The sequence below is a fragment of the Lissotriton helveticus genome, chromosome 11, assembly GCF_964261635.1.
Source record: "Lissotriton helveticus chromosome 11, aLisHel1.1, whole genome shotgun sequence".
Taxonomy (NCBI): Eukaryota; Metazoa; Chordata; class Amphibia; order Caudata; family Salamandridae; genus Lissotriton; species Lissotriton helveticus.
The window spans coordinates 130388499-130404018 of NC_136072.1; the positions used below are offsets into that span (position 1 = coordinate 130388499).

Consider the following 15520-nt stretch of genomic DNA (forward strand, 5'->3'; position numbering starts at 1 on the left):
TGGGTCATTATATAAGGCTTGAATAGCTGTTATAAAACCTTCGCCAATACCACTCCACCTCAGAACTGCCCAGAGGAATTCCCAGGCGACCCTGTCAAAGGACTTTTCGGCATCTAAAAAGAGTGCCGCGATAGGGTCGCCCAAGACCCCTGCAGCATCGAACATGGTGACAACCATTCTAACATGCTGGGTCGTGCCCTTCCCAGGTATGAAGCCGTGTTGTACTGAGCTTACCAGCTGTTCAATACTCCCTGAGAGCCTTTTTGCCATAATTTTTTAATATATTTTGACATCTGAGTTCATCAGAGTAATAGGTCTGTATGAACCTGGAAGTGTTGCCGGTTTCCCTTTTTTTGCAATGACAATAATATCCGCGCCGCCCCAGGTCTCTGGAGGTGACCCACCCCGTTGTGTGCGTATCATAATATCAAACATGTCAATCAATAAAACATTTTGAAACACTTTGTAAAATTCAACCGGGATTTGGTCCGGGCCAGCTGCTTTCCCTGAGGGGAGGCTTCCCAGAGCTTCAATAAGCTCCTCCAAACGCAGTGGGGCATCTAATATCTCCTTCTCCTCAGATGACAAAGAGGGAGCAGGAATATCGCTAAGATAACTATCTATCTCGTTCTGACTCGTTGCATCCCCCAGAGAGTATAAATCACCATAAAATTTCCTAAAAACTTCCCTTATCAAGTCTGGGTCTGTAACAGAAACCCCCTGTGAATCTAGAATCTCCTTTATATCAAGTGTAGCTGTGCGCTGCCTGGTTCGCACCGCCAAGATGTGACCCACTCTCTCACTCAATTCGTACACATCCTGCTTTTTAACCAGATAGTTCTCTGCTGCTTTCTTACTAAAGCCTTCTATAGCGTCCCCTTTGAGGGCTATAATTTTAAGCAAGAAGGGCTCCAGTGAGATATTCTGCCTAATAGCTGTGGCTAATTTTTCTTCCTCTACAATTATTCTTTGTCGAATTTCTTCAATTATATTTCTTTCCCTTTTCCGCCTTGCCCACACATAACTCATCGTCTCCCCTCTAATACCAGCTTTAAAGCAGTCCCAAACCCGCCTGGAGATGCTGAGCCCCTATTTATATCCCAGAACAACTTTATCCAGGTCTCCATATGTCTCTGATAATCCCCATCTTTTAATAAAATGCGTTCGAAAGTCCACTGTGTGTTCCTACTCTGAACCATAGGCATATTAAGTGTTAATACCAGAGGGCTATGATCTGAGATAATCCTAGGCTGTTTTCCCACTTGCACACCCGTAATTAAAGAATTAGAAACTAAAAAATAATCCAATCTAACCAGAATTTTATGCGGGGCTGAAAAAAAAGTACTACCATCCAGCAAAGGATGTTGCTTCACCCAAGGGTCAGCTAGAGAGTTCTTCTGGGCCATATTAGATAATGCACTGTATGTTTTTTTCCTTTCTCCCTACATATCTCCCGCTGGGTTGTGTAAAAGAACTATCTGGGCCATGAATATTAAAATCCCCACAACATACAATGGGTTCTGGCCACTGGGCTAGTTCCGTATCCATGAACTGCCAAACATCAGGATCATCATCGGTGGAACCATATATTGTGACTAAAGTAAACCTCACCCCCTTAAAACATATTTCCACTATAACCCACCTGCCCCATTGATCCTCCTTCTTCCTATGGACCACAGCATCTCTATGCCTCCCCAAAATTGCCACCCCTCTGGTCCTAGTTCCTTGTTTGCTAGCTGCTAGTACCTCAAACCCCAACTGTTCCAGAAGGTATATCTGTGCTGCCTCAATATGAGTCTCCTGAAGACATACCAGATCTAACTGGAGAGCTCTCAGTAATCCTGCAACTTTCAGTCTCTTATTAGAATCATTAAGACCACATACATTAATTGAAACAATCTTACAAGACATTAAGAAATTTCAAACATATCTCTGCTCATAAACCTTCGTACAGCGGAAAAAATATGAAACATATGAGAACAACAATCTGAATTTTTTATACATTGCCTATGCTGCATATAGTGTAGCCAACACTCAGTGAAAATGTGTGTTTTTACACAAACAAAAACCTCCAATTTTAACCGGTTTTAAAACCCCTACCCCCCTCCCTTGCCTTGCCCCCCCCTTCTGTGCCCCCCCCCGGGAGGCAAGATGGCCGCGGACGGGATGTGTTGAAAGGTCGCACTCAGACCTCTCTCCCATCATCTTCAATGTTAGCTGTTAGTAGAGCGGATTAATGGCCCCCGATGGCCCCTGAATGGTGGTGGCAACCCCAGGTCACATCTCCCCTTGGTGCAGCATTTAAACTTCGATTCTTAGCGGAATATTCCTGGCTGAAGGGAAAACTGTGTGATCTGATGAGCTCCCTCGGCTCTAAAAAATTCTTGCAACAGCAGCCGACTAAAATGTCTTTACGTCCTGCTAAGCTTGAAAAGGGAAAGACAAGGCCAAAGAACAATCGGATGCAGGAAAGAATCTCCCTGCAGAGGAGGCCACCCTTCCTGCTAAGAATCCAGGGGCGATTAGGAAAACAGTGGCCCCACTACAGAAAAAGAAGATTGAGCAGCGGGGGAAATCCAGCGCGACCTCCGGTGCTGCTTTGCTCAGCCCTGCCGAGACGAACTCCGTGATGTCAGGTAAACCCTCCGACAAGACGGAAAGAAAGAAATTGAAAGACACACCGTTCAGACAGCCTACCTTGACAGAGGTCTTTACAGCTTGCTCAGCTGGGAAAAGCGATGGCACTCCATGTCAGCTCGGCGGCAATCCTGGAGGTCTTGCTGATGGTGGAGGCGTCCTCGTGGACGCTGCAGACGCACTGAACGCTTCCCTGGTGGTTGCTAAGCAACAGCCCAGCCAGAGCGTTCCGAGAGGAGAAATCGGCAATCCAGTGTCCCAAGTTGCAGAACAGATCCAGAAACAGAAGGCGCTAACTTCTGTGGTAGTCTCGGGGGTCGTAATGCCGGCGCTGGAGGGGAGTGTATTCAGAGGTGAGACTGGGAGTTCGGACATGATGGGTGCTATTCTGTCGCTTGAGGAGGAGCTGTGCGCTTCAAAAAACACTAAAGCTACATGGGGAAGTTCAGTCAGCCTTGTAAATAAAGATTTATGTACTGGTGAGAGTGCAGGATATAGGGAGAAAAGGTGACGTTGGCTCAGCGGAAGGGGAGCACTTTTACTCACTGAATGAAGATTCCGACTCAGTGCAGCTCAGTGAAGAGACCTCTGAGGAAGAAGATGCCACTGATGAGGATCTATTATCCGGTTCTAGCTCTTCAGGCACTGATATGGGTAATGATACTACCCAAAAGAAAAGAGATGTTAAACCAAGAAGACGGCTGACAGGCTCCCCGGGTGGCACAGAGAAGCGGCTCCTGTGGGATTATTCAGCAACCTCCCAGACATACCAGGAAGAGGACTCCGCTGGCACTTCAAAGCATGGCGCCCCCTATGATCTCCTGTTCAACATGCTGAAGCAAATGCAGGCTGAGGCCAGATCAGTCAGTCGTAAAGCAAGACAAGACTCTAAAAAAATTCAATTGACTCTGAAGAAAACGAATAAGCTCTATGATGACCTTGTAGGGAGAGTCACGGAGGTGGAAGAGAGAACGGGTAGGCTTGAAGATGATCTTGGGAACTTGCAATCCTTTAAAACGACGCAGGAAAAGATGTCAGAAGATCTCCTGTGGAAGATGGAGGATTTTGAAAATCGTCAAAGGCGGAATAATGTCAGACTTTTGGGTGTGGCTGAGGGGCTGGAAGGGCAAGACACCAGGCAGTTTGTGATAAATCTACTGGAGGGTGCGTTCCCGGAATCCCAGTGGCAGTGGGATAGGGAGATTCAGAGGGCACATAGATTCCCTTTCACGCAGAAGAAAGTGCACGGCGCAGAAGGAGGGGGCCAGGCATCTTTTCCTAGAGCTATTCTAGTATATGTGGGGAATTTTTTGTACGACAAGAAATTATCGACAAGGCAAGGCCGGATAGGAAGAGATCTTTTGAGGGTACCACATTTTTTTGCCAGGCCAGATTTTTGCCATGTGACAGTTGAGAGAAGGTGGAGGTTGAGGCAGATGATTTCGCAGTTTCAGGCTCTGGGATCAGAAGTCTATCTACTGTTTCCTGCCAAACTCAAACTCAAAGTAGTCACGAAAGGGAGAGCCAGAATGTTCTTATCAGAGGTTATAGCACAACAATATTTGGAAGATTTGAAGAAACAGAAGGATTGCTGATGGGGTAGTAAAGTAGTAGTAAAGTAGCAGTATTAAGACACAGGTGGGGCCTAGTAGGGTCAACGGTTGAGGAAGGGGAAAATTCCCCTTTTATTTACTTCATCTCTCTTCTTTTTTGTTTTACTCTTTCTTTGTCTTTCTTGAGAGGGGCTACTAGAGGGCAGGAGATGATGATGATGATAATGATGGGGGAGGGGGCGACTGACGCAACCCAGAAACAGTCACATATAGGTCATTTCTGACCTATTTGCCTGTAGCCGGGGGGGGACTTTTACATTTCCTCCTCAATTTATTTTGCACCACTGTAAGATCTACCTCTTGCATATGATAACATTGGGTTACCTTATTACATTTAATAAGTTCTAATTTGATTAGTAACAGGTAGAAATGTTATGCTTGTAATTTTTAAATTCTCTTTAATGGTAAAGGTGGATTTTAAATCAAAGTTCTGAAAACATCACTTTTAGAAAGTTGGCATTTTCTTGTCCTAACCATTTGATGCCTGCAGCCTGGGTCACATGACTGTGAATAGTTGGCCTCCCAGACAGTGGGACTGGTATTGGCAGGATGGACCATCCTGCCAGGATAAGAGCGACCGAGCTGTTCCCTGCCACACTTATATTTCAAAGGGGCTGCCTCCAGCACACTTACAAAGAATTTGACAGCCTAGTTTTACCCTAGACCTCTGGTGCCAGGGTAGAGGAGAAAGGTAATTTGCTGAACCAGATTGGGCGGCAGGGGAGTGGGGTCGGAGTCTTGAAGTTTCTCCCACTTCAAAGGCTTGCACCAAGGATAATTATTGGACCCTCTGACTAACAGTTCAGTTCACATTTGGACCTTTGGAGGACCCCAGTAAGACTGCATTCTACTTCAGAGGACGTCCCTGCTGCTTGAGGCCTGCTTGTACCTCAGAGGACTGCCTTGTTGTTTCTAGAGAACTGCTCTGCTGCTTGAAGCCTGTCTTCTACCCTCCGAGGACTTCCTTGCTGCTTGATACCAGAGTGACTCCAAAGGCTAGTTGGCTGGCCTTCTGTTCCTAGCTACACGTACACTCAAAGCTGCAACAACCGCGAACCCGCACCTGGTCAGTGCCTGAAGTGAGTCCTGCCCTCCAAGTGCCCTGAACCCTTGAAAGTGGTGTTTAAAGGTGCCCAACCAGCCAAAGACCAAAACTGCAACCCCACAGAAGACCAGGGACCTACCGGCTTGCCAAATCGCCCAAGGTGCATCACTGGTCAGCGAGACTTCGCAGTAACCCCTGCTATGCTTTTCTTCATATCCTTAGTATCTTGGCTCATGGAGCCCTAGTCTGCTACAGCATACAGCTTCGACTGGGTGAAGATTTTCAACTTTCAAGTGGCCGTCCGAAAGTAGACATTTTCACCTTGACTTTGTACAGTGGATCCTCGAGAACTCTTACTCATTGGACACCCCTGGCCGCCTTCCCCTGCTGAACTTTACCTTCTCAGACAGTTTTCTTTGAAATTTCTTCTAAGTCTTAAGGTAAGCTGAGGCCAGGCCCAGTCCAATTTGTGTACGTGGACCTCTCTCCATCACGGTCTGCCATAATGTTTGGCTTTGCCCTGCTCATGCGCGACTAGATGTCTCCTGTCTTTTTGCTGCTAGTCTTAAGTAAACATACATAACTCTAGTTCTACTGATGAGATTTAATTTGTTTTGTCGTCAATTTATTTTTTGAAAGTTCTCTATTTTTGCTAATATGGGGTGGGATTTTTCACTTTATTCCTTTTTGAGTGCTGGATAAATACCTTTCACATTGCCTCTAAATTTAATCTGAGTGTTTTTTTGCCAAGCTGCCAGAGGGTTAAGCACAGGTTAATTTAGTGACTTTTTATGGTTCACCCTGACTGGGATTGTGGTTGCTGCTTGAGAAGCGTTAAGACTCTCTTCAATGAAAAAGCCAATTTGCTACAGTATGCTAATTTGCCTCTATTTGCTCTGAAACATGACACTTATTATGCTGATGTTTTCAACCAAAAATGCTTTTTGATGTGCAAGAAATACACAGACAACTGCAGCACTTAATTTTCCGCCTTCTTGACTTTATTTTTTATTGGTAGATCTGATTATTTCAGTACAGTAATGCCTATAATCTCTGCAGTGCTAACACGTCGCATACATTACTCCTGATTTTGTAATGTATATTTCTACTGTTACAAAAATGTTGAATGTAGTTTACATCCTAGGAGAAGTGTATTTTTTTTCTAAAGCAGTACATTATATTGCAGTTTGTGAAGTTGATGGAAACACGTATTGGCGTCATCCTTTCAGTAGTTTGTTCCACCCTAAACAGATGGAGGAGTTTATTATAATGGATATCGACATTGTACGTGATAAAAAGCAAGTTGCAGGGGCAGGAATGAAGTCAAACAAAGTAAGTGGGTGTTCTTTGTGTCAGTAGCATAAACTTGTATTAATAAGTGTGTTTCATATTACAACAGTATAAGCAGTATTCAGTAACTGAGGCATACACCTAATTATCCAGTCCCAGCGGCACCACCCCACACATGGTCTACCTTTGGAACTCCAGAATAAAGATAACTATACAAAGCCACAGTAAAATAAAACAGCATAGTGGGAAGAGCATCCAATGGCTAACTCACTTTGCAGTCTGGCATCTAGAGAACACCATGCCACAAACTTTAAAGCATACCCTCACCTCCTGGAAACTATACATAACATCCCCAAGCCCATAGGACTGTTTTGAACAAAGATGAGCCTGTGTCTCTTCTTAAACTGTCTCGGTTGGTGTTTGGTTGCCTGGGAACATCGAATCTGCATCGATCTCCTACTTGGACAGTTTGCAGTCTAAAGCCACCATTCTCAGCATAACGTGGCCTTCCCAATGCTTTGTTGAAACCCCCTTTCTCACTGACCTGCCATATTGAAGTCAGGAAATGGGTGTAAACATTTATTTTCATATATAAACTTCTACTTCGTTGTCATTTTTAGAATATTGTGTTGACCTCCAGTGCTCTTTAATGTGAACTCTGGGCTGGAGGGGGGGGGGGAAGGAGTGGCGCAGGCCAGTTTATGTCAGATGGACATTACAATGTGTCTAGAGGACCTCTAGAGGGCTAGAAGCAACTGACGTGAGCATGCTGCTCCTAACTCTCACACATTAGCAGACCAGAGCAGCTTGATGCTTTGCCAGCCTGTGGAAAACCAGAGGAGATGCCTGACAACAGGCACACACTGCAGATGTTTGTGAAAGAGTTGTAAGAAGTCTCCAGCTCCTGTCAAGATTTAGGCTGGTTAACAAGAAGATCTGTGATGCATAATCTTTGATTGCCATTATTTGTGATACAGGCGATTATGACCGCCAAAGAAACAGGTCTTTTAGCTAATCTTTGAAGACAAATTGATCAGCCTCAGTTTTCCCTTGGAATTTATGTCCTCACCAAGACCAAGTAAGTAGCATCTGGTTGTGTGGGGAGGCAGGCAAATAAGAGAGTTGGACATTGGTTAACCATCTCAATATAACCTTCTGTTAAATTAATTTGAATCGCCTAAACGAGCACATGGCAAGCATTCTGCATGACCGACTTCATGCATAAGATTGGGTGCTGTATGTATGATTACATGAACAATTAGCACTGCCCTCTAGCATATTTAATTTTAATTGTACATATCCCCTCTTCGTACCTTTTTCCTACCAAGACTTTTCCTTCAGAATCTGCAGAGGATGGAAATGGCAGGGGTCAGTGTAACAGGTGCAAGAATCAGAAGACACTAATTGACATTTCTTAAACCTAATCCTCAAACAACATTTAGAGGTCTATGGCAAGGGGCAAGACACAAAAAGAAATGTAGAAATTTAAGTAAAAAAGTAAAGGGAGCCACTGGAAATGGACATGTCATTAGCAGTAACAGGACACAGGCATCCCAGCTGCTGAGGTAATTCTTTTTTTGCATGTGTGTATGTCGACGCTGGAACACCAATTCATTTTAAGGAGAAGGGCTCCCAAGGTTTGGAAATGGAAAATCAAAACTACTCTATTGTTGAGGAAAGAGGAGAAAATCCAGATGTAGTGGAGAATCCCGAAGTAATCCCACATTTTTATTCAGACATTTTTTTATTTATGTATTTACTTATGAAGCATAGCATACACCATCCAAAAGGCTTCTTGGTGCTAAAACCTAAAAGAAAACATCTTGCTGCATGTAGAGCAAGAACGTAGTCAGGTTAGGCGATCAGCGACTCCATTTTGTAAACAGAATGATTATGACGGATTTCCTGAAAGTAATGTAGCTTGGAATTTGCCTCAGAGAAATTGGGTGGGTGGTTCAACATTTTGGAAGCTTGATAGCAGAGGGACTGTCTTCTCCCCCACCCCATTCACTGAATGATTGGTTTAATCTGGGAATCTGCAGGAAGAGTTGACCTGAGAATCAAAGGAATCTTCGAGGACACTAGTGCTTCAGATGGAAGACGGCATCCAAAGGGAAAATCTTTTGTGAGTCAGTATTTTGAGCGTGATCCCTTGATCTACATGCAGGATAATAAACTAAGGGGAATGATCCAATTAAGGTGGACAGAGGCCAGAATCAATAATCAAATATTTCAACAAGCAAGTTACCTCTGACACCATAAATCACAATAGGTTTCCTATCACAGATGTCCTTTTTATTGACTCTGTGGTTGCAAACTCAATGCTTCTTTTTGCATCAATAACGTTTTTGACAATTGGGTGTCCCTTTCACCAAGTACATAAACATCTCTTCAGTGTTTCGAAGTGAACATCACATTTGTACACAACACATATCTATATAAAAATACATAACTTACTGGATAACAAAGGATATTATTTGAACATTGATACACAATAACAATTTTAAATTTGATTTTCCCATACTTCCTATGGTATTTAATTTCCTTCAGACAATGCTGTGCATTACTACACTCATGTCAGGGAAAATACCTATGCTATAGGTTTTCCCCAAATCACTTGGTGTCCTACTTCTGTCTCTTCGTGCTGAAACTAATTCTCACTCTATTCTTGGCACTTTCTATTATTTAAGGTCATATTAGGGGTCAGAGGCTACTTTACAGAGAACAATCCGACTCCACCGGCTGAATTAAACAGCATCTCTTGGTATCTTCATTAGCTTTGAGCCACTAAATGATGCTGACGTGTTTCGACCTTATAGATGTGGGACCATCACTTTATTTGTACAAAGGTCTTCCTCAGGGCTAGATAGAATTGGGGTAGGACATCTTTGAATCTCTGTGGGATAATAATATAACAATTTTTTAGTGTATATACATTAAAAGGTAAAGTGGTGTGTAAAAAACGTGTTAACCCCTTACGTACCAGCTTCTATTGCAGAATGCAATTGTTGCAGATTTTCTACCTGTTTCAATGGAATTAAAAAGACCAATAAGTTATCTTACTGCTAACTATATTGCGTCTGAACTATTACCACTTCTCTTTGTCGGTCACCTACCGGTATGAGTTATCTATATCACGGCAGGTCGTCTTTGGTTGTCTGGATTTGTTCAGTGCTCTGGGGGATGATGGAAGGAAAAATAGCACTGTGTTATCCTATTTACTGAGTGAGGGTGGTCTGGTCTAAAGCTTAAGGATGTTTTTGCAAGAGGAATGTTGTAAAGTGTATTTTTGAAAAACTTGCTAGGTGCATCAAAAGAGACACAATGTATTCTCATGCACTATGGTGAACATGTGGAATATTCAAGTGGAACCCCATGTTTTTTTATTATACCACAAATTTTTGTGCTCCGGTTTCAAGTGCAAAAAAGAGCAAGAAAGGGCATGCAGGCTTTTAGGAAATGTGCAATGCCCGTCAGTCTCTGGTAGCCGTTATCGCAATCTATATCATGTACCCGCATTCCCCTGTGTTGGCTGAAAAGTATTGTCTTGAAATTACTGCTAAAGGTGTTCTCTGCGATCAAAAGCTCAATACCTTGTTTGCCGTATTCTGCTAGTCGAAGATTGGTTCTCCATGACCAGTTCTTGAAGCCGTCCGTCACTTTCTTGACGCTGGAGTCATTATAATGATTTTACGGAGTAGGTGGATTCTGGCGTGTGACGTCATTTCAACGCGCAACATCTCCATGCCAATGCTTCCTGTTCACCTGGCGTAGTTCTTTATCTCACGCATGCTTGTGATGCTACAGATTGTTGTATTTCATGCTTAACATTCCTGGTTTCACCATGGCATTGTCTAGCTGTCAATATTGATTTAATAAAAAAAAAAATGAATTTATTTACTGCTAAGGAGTGCCCATCCTTATTGATCCTTAATGCTGCATTTTTTCGATACTTTAGTAGTTGTAATTATCGGAGAGGTTTATGAACCCTGGCTTGTGTCAAGATTTTAGAAACACAGTGTCTCCAGGCCAATGCTTCCTGTTTGCTTAGCGTAATTTGTCTTCTCGCGCATGCTTATTTCGCTCCGGTTTACTTAAGGTTATCCTTGTCATTATCGATTTCATAATGACGTTGTCTAGTTGTCGTCATTAACTTAATGCAGTGTTCTGCATTTTCTGTTGTGGTACTTTGTGCTTATTCTTTCATTCTGCATTTATCTTTGACTCGCTTATACTTCCATATAGCTAGGGTGGATGAGGTACATGTACTTCTTATGATTCTATGGATGTTAAGTCGTGATTTGATCTACATGCAGCCACTGGATTATGTTTATTGCAGCCGCACCCCAGACGTATCTCTCTAATTTATAGACCAGGCTAACAATGTAGTTCAGGGAACATATGAGGATCAGAAATTGTGCAAGTGGCAGGCCCAAAGAAAAGTATTGCAGTTGTCCAGCCTGGACATAATTCCGACAGGAAAGATATAATTTTTGTAAGCAACTTTAGTAGGCCAATTCATATGTTTCAAATTAAGTTAATATGGTGGTCGGAATTTTGGTTATCATCCAAGATCTTCACCAAAGATTATAACTTAGCTACAAGGATAGGTAGTTATCTATAGTAGCAGGTCACAAGCAGTAGTTCCAGCTGAGTTTGTTTCTACCCAAGAGCAGGGTCTCCATTTTATTGGGGATAAGCTTTAAGAAGTTAAAGCTCCTCCATTGCTGGATGGTGCCCAATCTTGCAGGTTACATTATGTTTATTTGTATAGCGCACAACTCATCCGGCAGGGTATTTTGGTTCTGAAGCTGGAGCTGTATGGCTCAAACCAGGGTTGTGGCTAGGTGAAGAGCCAGGTCTTCATTTTCTTGTATGAGCCTAGAACTGAGGTGGAGGCTCTGATCTACAGGTTGTTCTAGGCTTGGTGCAGTGTTTATGAGAGGGGGTTACCCTGGTTGATCTTGCTGCCAGAGAGGTGAAATCTTTAACTATGGCAAATATTTCCATGTTCAAGTTGCTTGCAGTGGTGTTTGGTGAGGCTGAACTCTTTTGTGTACAAACTTACTTGCGGTCTGGTTCTCACGTCTTTGTTGGCTTTGAGAGGAGCCAATGTAACTATGTAGGCAGGGATCTAGGCATTGAAGTTGGTGGTGGTTGTTGTGTCGAGGCCGGTGGTGGAGTAGTTTGGAAGACCAGGATGCTTCTGAGATTTTGTTCCAGTCCCACCATGAAGATTTGGCAGAAGTGTTTCTGCAGTATTGTGGGGTGGGTATGCTGAAGTTGATGAGCGTGCGGTCTGACAAGGTGATCGGTGTGTGCTTGTCCACTGTGATGTTGCTGAAACTAGTGAAGATAGGATCCAGTAGGTGTTTGGTGGCGTGTGTTGAGCCTTCCACTCACTGGATGAGTTTGAGGTTGAACAAGTTACTGAGGAGGTTGGTCGTGTTGGTATCGGTGAGGTCCTCCAGTTGGCAATTGATTTTGCCGAGACTCTACAGTCAGGGATCAGGGGGGTAACTAGGTCTGCAATGGTGCCTCTGAAGTTGGCACATGGCCCGGGAGGGGGGTAGACCAGGGTGCCACTCAGAGTGTAGTTGGTGATGATGAGGATTTTAAAAGTCAAGTTTTCCAAGTTGCTGGTGGTGCTTTCGAAGGTGATGGAGCATTGGATGGATGATAGCGATTGTGCGTCTTGGTGTATTTGTCCTGTCCTGTGACCTTGTGTAGGCCTGGGCAGAGTTTGTGGAGTTCTGCTCCACAGAACTCTGAAAAGTGTCAAAAAAACTCTGCCACGCTACATGGAGTCCGCGAGCGGCATAGTGCGTTACCTCATGCTGTTTGCACTGATTTTTAGGGGTGGGTGTTTGTCCCGCACTGTAAAATCGGTGCAAACCGCATCACATGCAGCTTCTTTCTACTGCTCGAGCGGCAGCTTCCGTAACGCAAACGGAAGTGTTCTCAAGGCGAGCGGTAGCGACCATCTATGACCGCCTGCGTTGAGAAATCGTGCTGAGACGCAGTCTAGCGTTGGATTTTCCTTGCTCACTAATTACCATTGGCGAGTAGGCGAAAAGCTCTGCTCCACTATGTAGAGTGGCGTTTGTCATAACTCTGAGCTCCGCGGAGAGCGAAAAACTCTGCAAATGGAGCGAAGTTCATCATCCAGGCCTAATCTTGTGTCCGGCGGGGGCCAGATTGGCGTGGCAATAATGGTGGCCGACGAGAGAGTCGGACCCGTTTCGGTCAGGAAAAGCAGGTCTGGTGAGCAGTTGTGTAGCAGATCTTAAATTTCCGTGGCGTGTGGAGGGAGGGAGCGAGTGTTGAGGAGTATGCAGGACAGGGAGAGACGTGGTATAGTAGAGGGTATGTGATTGTGTATGTGTTTGGTGTGTGGAGTGAGCGAAGTGTTAGAGGGTGCATGTGAAATGACAGATGGCGGAGGGGGACGCATTTTTAGTGCTGGATGGTGAGGTGTGGCAGATCTGGGAGATTTAACCGGGGTTCAGAGTGCAGAGGGGCACAGTGAAAATATTGGGGTGGGGGGGGGAGGGGGAGGCCGGTGCGGGCAGGGCACGGATTGGCGCAGACAGGCCCGTCTTTGGCACACCTGCTGCGTGCATCCGTGCTGCAGTCTCTATTAAGTTAAGATAGTTTTCGCAGACTGATTTGGTGTTTGACTTAATCATAGTTTGCGTGGTGTTTGAATATGAGAAAGCTAGATATTCAAACCAATGTATGATGGGGTAACCGCTTAAATATAAATGTTGAATAACATAGGGGACAGTGGGTAACACTGAGGTATGTTACAGGTGAGTGACACTTGGGAATCAAATCGTAATTATTGTGAACAACCTTACAAAGACCAAACAAGTTCCACAATATATCCTTAAAGGCTGCATGTATTTCTTTCCAGCAACACTTGGTAGTGTATGGTATCTAATGCAACACCGAGCTCCAATAGTATCCCTCCCACTGCATCGTCTTCATCCAAGATGAATCTGATGTCGACAGTCATAGCAAAATGATGCGGTCTCTGTGCCTCTGCCACAGCAGAGCCCCTCATGCCATTCATCCGATAGAGTACCATTGTCCAGGAACTCCGAAAGGTGTTTGGCAACAAGTTTTTCCAAGATTTTTACTAAGTGCTGGTAGCAGTGTTGTGTGACAAAAGTTTATAACATCCTTCGCATCGAAGTTGGATTTTTATTACTGAGAAACCACACCTTAGTTCCAAGAATCCAGGACCTTATAGGCCAGGAGTGGAAAGTTGAACAACCCAGTCATTTTGTCTGAGAGGAATGAGTGCAGAATGCAGCAATGTATCGAAAGGAGATTGACACTTAAGGAATTGAGCAGGTATTTTAGTATTCAGTCCGAGGCTCCTAAGAGCCAAGATGGAGGCTGCTACCTTCAACAAATAGATGCATGAAGGCAGCGTCTTGGGTAGGTTCCTAGGTGTAAATTGTATAACCGAGGCTTCATATGAAAAGCATTAAATTACTGTAGCCCCCAGCTACAAACAGTTGGTAGTAGTCCTAGATAAACAAATAGTCCAGCTTCAGATAGAGTTGGTTAATTCTCCAGTCTCCCTAAAGTAGCTTACCTGGACCCAAAGTAGTCTTATGGGGCGTTGTACTGAAGGGACTGTTCTTACATCAGTGCTTGGTTGACTTTTTCAGAAAGCCTACTCGTCATCACTTTGTGCCTGCAACTCATTCAGAATTTTCTGTGCATTAAAGGTTCTGAGATAGGGATTTTATTAACCGGAGTCAGAGTCAATTTCTCTACCATTTGTTTCGTCCCCGTGTGTTAGAATCCTACCTTTGACATCATCAGAATTAGGGAACTGGTCATTCTCTTCACTGCGGATTTCTCAAATGTTCTGTTGTCTCCCAAAACCTCATCACAAGGCTCCAAAGACTCCAGATATAGTCTTAACCATTTCAAGCAGGATCATGTAAACGTCCCCCCTTAAAGTACTCCACTGGCTCCTTCTTGATACCAGAATCAAATTTAGGTTCCTTGCACGGTCTATAAAGCATAGCAGAGCCTAGACCCTGCTAGGCGCTTTCACACCTGGAGAAACGGGCGCCTCGCTATTCTGCAGCAAGAGACTGACACTCTAGCTGCTCATTGAATCAACCATTGAACATTCAAGAATTTGAAACAAGAAGGCAACTCCGTAAGTGTGGAAGGACCTGTACTCTGGCTGCTCTCAGCCCGGATTTTAGTTCCACACACTCCTATATGCGCTTTAGAATGGGTAAGTACGTGATGCTTGGACTTTAAACCACCCAGATCATCTCTTTCTGTGTACTTTTTCACCCCTGTGTTAAGACCTCTAAAAAGTCTGAAAGAATACGTAAAACTTTACAAAAAGTAATTAAATATGGTTTAAAAAGGTTAAAAGCTTTTTTATTTAGCCTGGAAAAGAGTGCTGTTCAAATGCCCTGAATTAGGGTTCATCAAGTACCACTAGCAAGGTCACTGTCAATCAAATAATCGCCGACCCCTGCACTATTGTTCTGCATAAAGAGAACACATTGCAATGTCACCCTATGGAAAAGATCCCAGTAAATTGCAAATTTTTGCATAATTCAAATCCAAATAGGACACAAGAACCTGAAGCAGATTCATGCAATTCCTGTATTGAAAGACAGCACACAATAAGAAGTAGAAGACCAAAACAATTCATTTTTCCCAGAATCCATTCACATTCGCATGTAGGGGGCTGTGTAGGAAACTGGGTTTTGTTGCAGTAGTCCCCCCCCACTTTTTGTCTGGTATTTGATGCAACTTTGACTGAAGTGCATTGGGTTCCTGCTAACTAGGTCCTCCGTGCCAGTGTTCCTTCCCCAAAACAATTAATTCCCTATTGTTTCCGGTCCAGGTTAGACCTGGCTTGGCCTTTTCGGCTGGACTGTTCCCATGA

At 43.9% G+C, this 15520-nt stretch overlaps 1 protein-coding gene across 1 annotated transcript in view; it reads left to right on the top strand.

Annotated features, from left to right (window-relative positions):
- Positions 1 to 15520, top strand: part of NMD3 (NMD3 ribosome export adaptor) — a 110965-nt gene that overhangs the window by 66525 nt on the left and 28920 nt on the right. The window contains exon 11 of the mRNA XM_078668096.1: positions 6482 to 6627. Within this exon, the coding sequence (XP_078524222.1) occupies positions 6482 to 6627 (146 nt within the window). The remainder of the gene's footprint in view (positions 1 to 6481; positions 6628 to 15520) is intronic.